Source organism: Semicossyphus pulcher, unplaced genomic scaffold, assembly GCF_022749685.1.
Source record: "Semicossyphus pulcher isolate SPU_LCO1_2020_fin unplaced genomic scaffold, fSemPul1.0.p SCAF_13, whole genome shotgun sequence".
NCBI classification, from domain to species: Eukaryota; Metazoa; Chordata; class Actinopteri; order Labriformes; family Labridae; genus Semicossyphus; species Semicossyphus pulcher.
The window spans coordinates 22,475,752-22,488,637 of NW_027211637.1; the positions used below are offsets into that span (position 1 = coordinate 22,475,752).

The window sequence follows — 12,886 nt, forward strand, 5'->3', positions numbered from 1 at the left end:
CATGATCAACACTATAAAAATGTTGTTTTGAATGTCGGCTCCAGCATAAGTATGCTTGTTTTGTTTTATAGTTTACCATCCACACCCTCACGTATTCACACACCCATATAATAACACACCCAAGCAGGCACACTTGTTATACACACGGAAGAAACATATAATTCTTTTTTGGCTCAATCAGTAACGCTCCCCGAGGTCACTCACTATTGTCCAGCTCATGTCACATGGAGGAGAGGTGTAACTTTGTATTAAGTACACATGCCAACTGCATAATTCAGTAATGAAACAATTTTAAATCAGTCACGAACAAGAACAAAAAGGCATGCATTTACAAACGCAGCTCCATTCATGATACTGTAAATAGTTTGCACATGCACACGGCAATAGATTCATTCTATCTTTTGTCAACAAAATAAAGCTCGACTCCTGTAGATCCTCTGAAATCACAACATGATGCAGGATCACACGGTTATTTGTGAGCCTTTGGACGAGTTTGATCGCCGATTGATCCCTGCAGTCAAGAGCTGTCATTCTCACTCCACAGCCATTTACACATCGCAGACAAAAAAAAGCTTATCAAAGTTTGATGTAAGCCATGCCTTAGAGCTGGGGTTGTATTCATCAGGAGGTAGAGGGAGGTTATTCACTGTAATCATTTACGATGAGGAAAATCCAAGTACAATTTTAAAAGCTTTTATTACTTCTAACAGATCGCATTGGATCTTCCTTTTCTTTGCTTTTCTCTTCATAGTTTCACTGAATTGAGTCCATTAAATCTGGAATGCCCTGCAGCCTTAAAATAGGAGTTGAGCACCTGGCTTTTCGACTGCAAAATGGTCATGAGAGAGGTTTCCCTCCGGCTGGAAGAAGAACAAAACATGAGCCGACAATTATTTAATCTCAGCCAGAGCGTGTTAGCGAGAGTGAGAGGGATGACTCATTTAATTTGCTCATGAATGCCACCATTGCAAAGACTTTCAACAGTTACATTAAATGGAGTGCTTAACAGGTACTAGGAAAAATGTACTCAGGACAACATTCAAAAAGACAGCAAATCACAGCCAGGTCAACCATGCTAGGATTTCCCCCGAGAAAGAGGAATGTTAATGTAGAGTGGCAGAGAGATGGATCTCAGACACCCTCTGCGTTTATCTCTACAGAGAGTGAAATTCAGTTTTATGAAGATTTAGTTCCAAGGCCTCTTTCCTCCTCGTCTTCCTCTTCTGTTTCTTCATCCCGGGTATGAGGAACAGAGGTGAGCAGCAGAGTGTCGGCATGGACTTCCTCATCGTCGGATTGGATCACAGGTGTGTCCGCTCCACCCTCGCTTGTATCACTGGAGCCAGACGATGTTGAGGACATGCGAGACTTGGAGCCGTGTTGCACTTCGTGCTGCCGTTTCAAAGGCGCACGCTCCCTGTACACAACCTCTGCATCTTCATCCTCCTCCTCATCCTCCTCCTCTTCTTCCTCGTACTCGCCCTCTGAAAGCAGAAGCTGTTAGAGGATGTCTGCAGCTGCTCTGTCAGTGTTTGTTATTTCAGCAGAGTGCACCTGCATTTCTCATTCTTTCTCATGTATGACATTAATACGGTGTGGCCAACAAATACATATGCCAATCATTAACGAGATTTCTCAGTTGGAGCGTGTTAGATGCATGGGAATTAGAGATAGACCGATATGGTTTTTTATTAGTAGTCAAGGAGGCTGATAACCGATATTTGGAGCCGATATTCATTTGCAGTAAAAGTTAAAATATTGCCTTTAAGCATATGTTTTTTAAACAAACAAACAAAAGCGCAGGGAGTTCCCAGGGTCAGCAGCATCTCTTGTAAAGTTAACTGAAATTTTAAATAAATAAATAAATAACTTCCTGAAGTTTTATAAAGTAAATAAAACAAAGTTAAATAAATTTTGCAAAGAAATTAACTCTTATCGGCCGTCAGATTAAAAAAAAAAAAAAAAAAAAAAAAGGCTGATGCCGATATGCATCATAATGCGTCTATCCCTAATGGGAATACAGTTAAAAGTGCTTGTATGATGAATTATTTATACATAATTCACAACCAATTGGAAAACCTGTCATTTTCACACCAGATTTCTGTTTTCGGATTTGAGTTTGATCACTATAACCCAAACAGTCATGTAAAAACTCACAGTACCTTAAGTTTAAATGGAAAAAGTTACATATTTTACATTTGCCTGTATAATTAGAATTCAATATTAATTCTAGACACTGATGCAATTTAGCAAAATGATTTGCCTTTTGTCTCCAGAGCCATTTTTCTGATACAAAATAGACACATTTTATCCCAGTGACCCAACACCCGACCCTGTGAGCTGTACCAGATGATGAATAAAGTTTAACCAATAATATTAGTAATTAATAATTTAAAACATTTTCAGAATGTCGTTCCTGAATCATGACATACTGTACTGGGCTTTTGTAAAATGTGGAAATTGAGTACAAAAAAAAAAATTAGGAAACAACAGTAGCATTAGGTTGACTGTGGCTCAGCAGTAATTGGTGCACCTGGTAGTGGAGATGCCAACGGTCCTTCATCTGCAGAGCCTGAGTTGAGGAACACATCGAGGGCTTCCTGGTCAGAGATGTCCATCAGGTCCATCTGCTCCAGGACGTCCACGTTCACCTCCATAGAAGAGATGCTTCCCATGGGGGCTGCATGCAGGCAGAACAGCATTCAGCATGAATTGGCACATTTCTTGTCTAAAGCATTCCATAACATTTTAATTATACGCTATTTCATGTAAAGTATATCAAAGCATAGTCATATATCAGCTTTTGAGTCATTGATATCTGCGTCAGTTTTTAATGTTAAGGCCTTTTTTTAAATAAGTGTGGAACTCTTTAAATGTTTTTTAAACCTGTGCCAATCAACAAACAGTTGACAGCTAATTAGCCAGTTGACAGTTGACAGCCGATTACTTTCCAAACACTTACACCCATCTTTCAAGTACAGTCATGCCAATTTTATGTACAAAGCCTCAAGTCACAAATACAAAAATTTGACCGCAGATAGCATCCTCTTTTGAGATGAGAAAGATTCCCCCAAATAACCTTAAACCGTATTAAAGCAACAGAGGGAGATCCCCTCCTTTTTAATTTTTTTTCATACACATGTAAGAATAGAAAGTCACTCACGTTTCCTGCAGTCGATCTGCAGGTGAGCAGAGGGCAGGTAGTTGTCCATATCATGCTGGTAGACCTCTTCAAAGAAGCGCTGTCTCTCTCTCACCTTCAGATGCTGCGCTGAATCATTGTCCAACAGCCTCTGAGAGTTGTCTGTCTCCGCTAACAACCAAAACAAGATGTACAGAAACACATGTTATAACTCTGTTTATGTCTAAAAATGCAGTATAGTGTCTTAAAAAAAAAAAGAATCAAAAACATCAGATGTTGACTTAATCTTTATAGTGAATTTGGGGGTAGACGGTAGCTCAGTCTGTAGGGACTTGGTTTGGGAACCGGAGTGTGGCCGCTTCAAGTCCTGGTACGGACCAAGCGTTGAATTGGGGCTGGTAGCTGGAGAGGGGCCAGTTCCTTTCCTGGGCACTGCTGAGGTGTCCTTAAGCAAGGCACTGAAACCCCCAGCTGCTCAGTGTGCGTATCCATGTGCAGCCCCCTCACTCTGACATCCCTCTGTTAATGCATGTCCATAGGGTGCATGTGTGTATTTCGGGCTTATATGTGTGGAGCATGTTTGTAAAAGCAGAGTGAAAAAAATTGAATTTCCCCTCGGGTATTAATAACGTCTTCTTCTTCTTCTTCTTAAATGGAATAACAACAGTCTGTTTATCTGTTACTATATGCAGATGTTACTGTCTGAGACATGACTGTCTACACTGTTGCTGTCTGGTATCAAAAAAGACATCAGATGATCAGATTAAATGTGAATGAGATGCTTGTGCTTGCCTGGTACTGTTTGCCAGCCTCTTGAAGAAAGCAATGGAATAAACGGTTGCCAGCTTCGGTTTAACCATAGGCTAATACCTTCTTTAATGGCTTATCATCTGTTGATTTATGATGTGAAAAAAGACTGTCTCGATTAGCTGCAGGCTTGTATTTGAGGTTGCCAAAACTGTCCGTGCCCTATTAGCTGATGATATATTGTAATTGGGTTTAATTAAATTGTACAGCTTTGTACCAACGGATCAGCTCTAATAGTATCTGAGACACACTTTTATTAGTATCCGTCTGTTTGTAATGTCTCTACATACTTTTCCTTGTTTTAATTCACCCTTTCTTGTAATGTCGGCTCTGTTTTTGATTTTTCTTCAGGCAAAAAGAAATATTGTCACGGTAGAAGTTTTATCTCTAGTGGTCATAATCAAACACACATGCAGTAAAAATCAATTTGATACAAAATTCCGATGTGAACATCTGACATTATATTAAGTATATGTCATTGAGGGAAACTCAACTTCTGAAAAAAGCTGTCTGCGGTTTGAATAGCAACAATGCCTCTATTGAAGCCTGTTCTGGAGGCTTCACAAATATCTGCACATGACATTTTCATGTTATGCTGAATGATGTATCTAAAAACAACTACAGTGTATCTGGTTCATGTGTTGACGGACAATTTGTTCTCTGACAGTTCAGTCTGTTGGCTTTGGTTTGGAGTTTGAAGGTTATTAAAGTATGAGTCAGCGCGCTCTGAAGTCAACACCAGCTTTTAAGCTGCATTTCTTGTTGATTGCTGTTTCAGCTGCTACGTTCCAGAAAAGGACGAATTAGCTGTCGCCTTGAAACTCTCTTAAGTAACCATTACTGGCTAGCAGTGTGTGAGAGTAGGATTTTTATACACTATAATAGCATGATAATATGCATGTTATAAAAAAAAGTGAGTGTCTGTCCTCAGGTCTACCTCCAGCACCGACCTCTGCCACGCTGACCAGCTGCGGTTGTGTAACTGTGCCACATCCTCCTCAGCGCACATTGTGCTTTCTCCCACTGGCCTCCATGAGCTGACACTTTGACTCATGTCACCAGTGTTTTAATGTTTGTGTGTGTGCGCTTGTATGCATCTGTGCGTACAAGCTTGATCACATTAACTAATGTAGCGTGTTTTTTTTTTTCCATACACGTGCTATTTAGTTGATGCTCATTTTGTCGCCGAGCGTGTGTAACATGTGAGACAAGCTTCCATGACTAACATGTTTACAGGATGCCAGCAGATGGATCCACCACGCACAGTAACAACATTCACTTCGCTGCATCTACAGACCGTTTCTGTGCTACTCTTCTCTTGTTTGAAAACAAACACATCTGTGTCAACCAGCCCCCCCCTCTACAGACAGCTCCATCTCTGGAGACCCAGCCAGTCACTCTTCCACAGCCCTGGAGGGGTGTGTGTCCACTCTCATGCACTACTGGCAGCCCTTTATTCTGTCAGTGGAGGCAGGAAACAATTCTGTGGTTCAGAGTCTCTCTGGCTGATATTTTGAACTATTGGTGAAGTAACTGGGACCACACTCGATGACAAAAAGCTCACAGTGTTGCTGTAAAAAATATGACTCCTTTTCTAGTCAAAAGTACTGTCATACACCCATCATTAACACCCTTATCCCACTGCATAAGTCCATTTCCCCTGCCATGTCCTATTATTAGTCATGTTACTTGATAAAACTCAACAAGCTACTACAGGGTGTTACACTTATTACAAGACTTCTGATCATGCCGAAACTAGCTTCTGTAAACTGTTTTCCTCGCCTAATCGGGGTCTCTCTCTTTCTCTCTTTGACTACGTCCGTCCTCTAATTTCACTACTCAAGTCGAGAGAGCCAGTGGACATGCCCAACCCACGCACGCAACCCGCTCAGCTGCACGTCTCCATCTGCCTGCCCCTACGTGGGAGCAAAGCATGTATGTAAAAGACTGACTCATCCAGATAACCTCTGAGTTTTCTTCCACTCTGCTAGGAAGATGTGTAGGAGGTCTCCATGCAAATTTGCTAAGGTTACATTACTAGCATGCTCTGTGAGAGACCCAGATGGTGTTCGTAACCTCTACGGGGGAGTCCCTTGCTTTTGACAGGGGTTATTAGCTGCCAAACATCCTTATGGGGCTGTTTTGTTCATCAAGTAAAGTTTTTTTCCCACTTTTCATCTTAGGTTCGATATTATTTGCTAGATGAGTCCCCCAGAGGCGTTCCACTTGAGAGAAAAAATCTGTGAGAAAACGGGCAGCTGGAATAACAGCAAGTAGGAATGCTGATCTACAGCAGATAGGTGACATTGATGTTGAAGACAAGTCTGTGCAAAGATGGGTGACAATAAAGTCTGATGTAGTTTCGGTTAAATGGAGCAACCTATTCAGTTCGGTAAGATTGGCGGTTAACCCCATGTAGGCTATGAAGTATAGGTAACATGGAAAGGATTCGCTGTAGGTTGGTCAAGGAACACAGAAGAGCTGTGATGGTTGACTTTTGCTTTGGTAGTAAAGTGTTAGCCTCAGGATACTAAGAGACACTGCTTGTAAAAGAGAGGGAAGAGGTTCTCGGGGAACAGTGACACGCATAATGTAACTTTTTACTTGACTGTTCACTCGCGTTGCTGGCAGTTGAAAAGGTATGGGAAAAGGAACTGGGTGGAGTAGGTCTGGCGCCGGATTGGAAAACAATGTTCCAACCTCGTAAAATCTTGCACATCAATTAATACGTTTCAGAATGATCCACAGGCGCCTATGCCACACCTATTAAATGTTTTAAAATGAAACTACTCCCGAGTCCCAACTGTACCCACTGCCAGGGTCAAGTGCTGGGCACAACAGTGCACATGTTTTGGGAATGCTCACTTATCAGAGGTTATGGCCCCGGGTTCTGTCGGTACGCTCTGTGCTCCTAGGATACCCAATGGTGCCCAAACCTTACCTTAAATCAACGTAGACTACTGCTAGCAGGCCTCACAGCAGCCAAAAAAGACCATACTGACAATGTGGTTCTGCCCTCAATGCTTAACTGCTGGATGGAGCATTACCAATCTATAGCGTCCCTTGAGTGCACGACAGCACGACTCAATAGGGCCAAACCAGCTACCGTAGAGGCATGTTCAGGCATCGCTGCGTTCATTAGGGACCATCTCAAAAAAAAAGGGCTCTCTCACACACACACCTGTGTTTGGCAGTATTGGACAGATGTCGTGTCATCTGTCATTATATGATTGTCTTGCAATATATCAATTATCGCTGAATCATGATGCTATCGTGGGCCACGTATTGTATTGTATTGTGAGTTACCCTGCGATTCACACACCTATTCAGCATGATTTGTTGTTATGCTTCTAACATATAAAAGATCAATCCGCAAAAAGCATCCTTCTTTCATACAGTGTTTACAGTTATTTGTTTTTCTGCACAACATTTTTAATACCTTCTTGGACAAACAATCTAAAACCAAAATAATTAAAATCTTCCTTGCCTTTGGAAACAACGCAAACAAGTCAGGGCGTTGGTTATAACCTAGTAAACCTGCTATGCTGACATATGGAGCCTCATGATAAAGCAGACACACTCATTAGTTTCACTTTTGCTTGTGTTTTGCTTTTGTTAAAGGCTACAAAAGAACGATTTGCTCTCTCGATATCTCTTGAGACGGCCCCATGGACTGTTGGAGATATCCAAGCCTGACAGGCCTGCCGTGCTTAGTTAAGACTGCTCAGCTATGATTAAATCATCTCTGTGAGGTACATGGATTAGTGAACTGTCACTTTCATTAAACAGAAGGTAGCTTAGGCCTTAAATAGACCAAAACCTTCCTTTATTAACTCCTGAAGTTAGAAATACTCAAGTTTGTCTCCAACAAGGAGGTAAATATACAGGACATGTAACCAAAGTGACCCATTTCTTTGTTAATGCTGCTACGTGGATAAAAGTAGAAAAAAATTGCTGTTTAGACCCCTGACTGGTTCAAGCTTTACAGTACTTAAAGACCTGCTCTTTGAATGTCCTTAGCTCTTGTGATCTGTGACAGGACCTATGCCCCCCTACCCAGAAGTCCCTGCTCCATCCCAGCCCACACTGAACCATAATTACCTAGGGCTTACTGTTACATAATGGTGGTACAATCCTTCAGCTGCACGCCCCACAACACTGGACTCCTGCTGCATTGTAGTGCATGACTGCACAGCTTACTGGCTCGGTTGTGTGTACATGAAAGTAGGACTCTTGTGTTGGCTGGGAAAGGAGGAAGGAAGAAAGAGAGAAGAAAAAGCAAGGAAGGAAAGAATGAAGACGTTTGTCAAACAAAGGGGAGTGTGTTGTTATGTAACATGAGCCTGCTTTGCATTATTCCGGCTATAAAGTAACTGTAGAGTCAGTGATTTGAGGCAAAGGGCTTTGCTGGGTCTGCTTGCCTCAGCTAAGTCTCACACTGACAAATAGAGTAGTGACGCCATGCAGTTTTGTGCATTTGTTGCGTGTCGAGCAAACACTATTTTCCCTGCTTCTATATCCTCTTTGTTGTCTCCACGATCCTGATTTTTCCTCCGTCAGATATTTAAAGTCTTGCAGTGTTGTTGATACGATCAATCTTTGCACTATATTGTGTCAAGGAATATTACACAACATGTAGAGGTGGTGTGTGTGTGTTTCAGAGGGGGTGGGGTTGAGTGTTGGAGGGCCAGAGGTGACAGTTGAGCTGAATCACATGATTTTGTTCATCCTTCTGATTATTCCTCAGGCGTCTGAGCCTTTAACCACTTCCACCTCTTTGCTCCTTATAATCCCCGCTGCTGCTTTTTTTCCCGCATTCACATACAACAAATCATCAGTCTTTGGTTGTTTTATGTCCTCCAGCACGCATTGTGCGGTTGTTTGTCTCTGTTATCGATTTTCCGGGTACCTTATCAGTGTCTCTTCTATGATGAAAACATTCAACGCATGCATCATTGGACGCTCTGTGTCATTTTAGTGCTGCAGTCATACATCAAGACTCCTGGGAACCGCACTGGAAGCAGGGAACAAATGTTCCTATTGAACCAAAGAGTCACATGGCCAAGCATTCAATCCCAATGTGGCAAGCCGAAAGAAATCCCATGATCATCTTTCTGTTTTCAGTGAACAGAGAGGCTGGGTGTTTGTGTGAGAGAGAGAGAGAGAGAGCTCGTAAGCACTGCATGGCCAGTCACATTTGACAGCCCATATATCTCACACTCCTCCCCTGCAGCTCCTAGTTCTCCCCCCGGTCTGTGATGATGGTGTCACCCACCTCGCAGCAGAATACACCCTCATCATTTTAAGGTATTACTGCTTTTATTTACAGAGCCAATCGCTCGCTGCTGCTGCCCTCATAGCCACAGCAGTCCATCAAGCATAAATCATTTATGAGTGAGATCATTGCACCACAACAGCCCCCCCCTTCCCGCCACGCTACCCCTCTCACACACACACACATCCATGAACACACAGAATAAATGCAAACAGGTCATTTATGATACCACTGCCCTACCTCTCTGCACAACGCTCGCCACCATCATTGTCGTCTTACGTCACACCGCAGGACGATGAATACTACATAACACGTCAGCTAAATTAGCCTGAATCACTTTCATTACTTCTCTCTCATCCTCTGGTTCCTACGATCCCATCGCTGTGATTATATCTCGTCTGACCACCAGCCTCCATAAGTGTCTGATCTGATAGTGTATTCCCAGGCCATTCCCCTTCCCAAAGCCATTAAGGCTCTTCACTCAGGGCTAAATGCAAACATGACCTCCAGTCATGCCCACTGCTCCCTATTTAGGTCAATCAAAGGAGGGCTTTTAGTCATCTCTATAGATCTATATGTAGAGCTCTGCTTCTATTTTGTATGCATTAACAAACACTTAAGCGGCTCCCATGCAGAATAAAAATGAGGTAAGGTTCCAAGTAAGGAAAATTGCACTTATAATCAACAAAATCAACGCTCATGAGGTCGTTAGTTCAGTTAAAAAAGCAGGAAAGTGCTCCTGTTTGAAAGCCAGCAGCAGTGAGTCTTTCCTGTTTCTATATTAAGACCTTCTTCCGTTCTTCCAGCTTAGTCAGACTCTGAGAAGTACTTGTTATCCCTTCACTGTGATTAAACCTCATCTGCATCCACAGTGTCACACTACCAACTAGGCTGTCAGGCTAGTTAAAAAGACATGCCCCCCCCCCCCCGGCTGCTATTCTTACTTTGGACTCTTAGACACTTTGATTTTTACAGTATTTCTTTTATCAGGCTTGGTTCAAGGCTGGACTGAGGAATCTAAGGATAAAGTGAACGTGTAAATAAGAGCTTTTTTCTTTAGTGATTAGTCATTTCATAAATCCTCGGGGTACAGATACAATAACATGAATCAAAGAAAATTATGTAACAGCCATGCAGTACCTACTATACACAGTGTGCATGACTTAAAGCACCACCACTAATGATCTGTTATCTTTTCACAAAGCTAACTGATGCTGTATTAAAAATCCCCAAAGAAGGAGTTTTTTAAATGAGGTTTTGAATGATTTATGTAGAGCCAGACCAGAAGTAGGGATTTAACACCTTTGCATAATTTTATCTCAAAACTTTCCATATCTTTTGATTCGAAAAAAATCTCCTCAGGGACAATACTTTTGTATTAAATGCAGTAAATATCTGCGCAGACTTAAAATACAGCCACAAAACTGTTTCATTACAGCAACAATTCAGAGTAAATCCCTACACAGGACAAAAAGTTACAGTACACAGTACAGAACTATAAGTCGCCTTGTACACTTTTCTACTACATTGTCTTCTGATGGTTACTTACATGCCAGACGCTTGTTGTGGTTGGTTGACCCCGTAGACGACATGATCCCGTGGATGTGGGACTAGTTGAAGAGAGTGTTTTGCCTGTGAGTGTGTGTTGTTTGTTCTCGTCCCCGCCTGTCAAGGCTCCAGGACAGGATGCTGGTATGTGTAGTGGCTGGTCATCTAGTCATTGCATCTCTTGACTTTGGCACCAGGACAAATCAAACATGCACATCACACTTTATCTCCCTCCCCTCTTCTCTTCTTCTCTTCTCTTTCTTCCTCTCTTCTCAGCCTTTTTGCTGTGCTCGCCGTCTCCCTCCCCCCCCTTTTCTGATCGCCTTTGCTGTTCTTTCTAGGTTTTCCCTCTCACTGCTTCACACTCTCATCTCGGCTGGCTCTCTGTGTCCCACACACACACAGTCAGACACACACATGCGGTCTCTCTGTCAGACTGGCTCAGAGGGGTTGTAAGGAGCTGTGCAGCTTAGGGACGGGGGGAGAGTGATAGTGGGCTACGGCATTGTGGCCTGTACCAACTGGTGACAGCGAGGGGGTCAACAGGATCAGAGGGAGTATAGGCTTTTTACATAATATTTAGGAATGTACCAGGATCAGACCCGTCTCATTTCAACCATCACTGCTTTGCTTTATGTTTATTTAATGTCATTATTTATTCACTTTGTTGTGGGATGAAAGCCTTGTAAGTAAACAGTCATAAGAGATGATGCACTGCATATTAATAAATCACCACAACCTCTCTTTGCATAAGTGGAAAAGATCATGATCCCCGCACTGCAAGATAATATGTAATGCTGTTATATCATGTTATGTGATGACAAGATGTCTACATCTTTTGCATTTTTCTCTTTACAGTACCATTTTCTATGGTAGACATAAAAAAGGATTGATACAGTTAAACTAGCGAGTATACTAGGAATGAAGTCAAACACTTCTAGGAAGTTTGGGGGCCCCCAAAGGTTAAAAACAAGACGAAGACTCTACGTTATACTAGCAGCTCTGAGGCTGTTCTTTGGCACAGCAGGGCTTTGTGCTAAATGCTAATGTTACACTGCTAACAGGCTCACAGTGGAAATGAGAATATGCAAATGCAGGTTTTATGTTCACCTTGTTTCCATTATAGATTAATCTGTAAGCATGAAAGCATTTGCTGATTACAGTAAACACATAATAGAGCTAAGCACGAAGGTGATGTACTTAGTTTTGCACGTTTGATCATAAAACAAAAGACTGGTAAAATGAAATTTTGCCCAGATTACAGCACCAGACTAAAAGTCAGAGGAACAACCAACGCATTAGAATGTATCCTCTGGGGATCGCGACTTTCTTAAAATATCTTTAATCTAACAAAATGTCAACTTCATGATGGAGCAAGAGCACAAGTTGGGGTATCTGTTAGGTTGAGCAGTATGCTCTTTAGTAGTCACATTATTAGTTCCCTCTTTCTTTTGGCTGGCTGTCAGTGGGCGGGGCTCATCAATTAACCCGGTGTACTAAGTATGCTGGGTAACAGTGTCCAGTGAAAAGTTTGGTGCTGAACCGCCATGAAGATTGAGACCTGAGACCAGAGCACATTTTTGTGTTGTGCCTTGATGACAAGAACTGGAACATTTCTATCTCTAGTTGATTATGTCATTTGGACCAACCACCGACAATAAAATTAAAACCATTTAAACAAGAAACGACTACTGATGTCGCCTGGGCTGACCAATCATGGGGAGCTTGGTTTGAGCTAGCCACTGTTGCTGACCGGAGATAGGCCCCACACCACCCGCTGCCAGCCTATTCTCTTCTATATGCACTTTGTGTAAGAGAATGAACTTGCCCCAGACACACCAGGAGCCGATCCCTCAGTCATTCTCGTAACATATCTCTTGAGGAAGTAGGATTGTGTTTCATGCTGAAATTCAAGCTGGCGTGCTGTGCCAAATTTTCAAATAGTTGAGCTATTTCAATCTGGACAAAAGCAGGAGATGGATTGACTGACGTCGCCGACATAAATGCAGGATCTTTGAATTCCCATTATATAATTGACAGCATCTTTTCAGCCCACTATTTCTGTCTTGAAAATGCCCATTATCTAAAACCCCATGCTAACAGTCTGTAATGCC

The 12,886-nt window shown here is 42.2% G+C and overlaps 1 protein-coding gene across 1 annotated transcript; it reads right to left on the bottom strand.

Moving 5' to 3' along the window:
* Positions 1-1,176: 1,176 nt before the first annotated feature.
* LOC138589379 (dysbindin-like) lies at positions 1,177-11,211 on the bottom strand. Its single transcript, XM_069659641.1, has 4 exons — positions 10,774-11,211; positions 3,164-3,313; positions 2,534-2,680; positions 1,177-1,484 (listed from the first exon to the last, which is right to left on the bottom strand). Exons 1-4 carry the CDS (start codon positions 10,814-10,816, stop codon positions 1,177-1,179), a joined length of 648 nt encoding a protein of 215 aa, XP_069515742.1. The 5' UTR covers positions 10,817-11,211.
* Positions 11,212-12,886: the final 1,675 nt, after the last annotated feature.

What these genes read in the sequence shown, in the direction of transcription:
- LOC138589379 (XM_069659641.1), bottom strand. Translation starts at nt 10,816, where the DNA reads ATGTCGTCTACGGGGTCAACCAACCACAACAAGCGTCTGGCAT. An exon ending in GCAGATCGACTGCAGGAAAC is followed by an intron (nt 2,681 to 3,163) that starts GTGAGTGACTTT and finishes GCCTGCATGCAG; the next exon opens with CCCCCATGGGAAGCATCTCT. An exon ending in GTTGGCATCTCCACTACCAG is followed by an intron (nt 1,485 to 2,533) that starts GTGCACCAATTA and finishes TTCTGCTTTCAG; the next exon opens with AGGGCGAGTACGAGGAAGAA.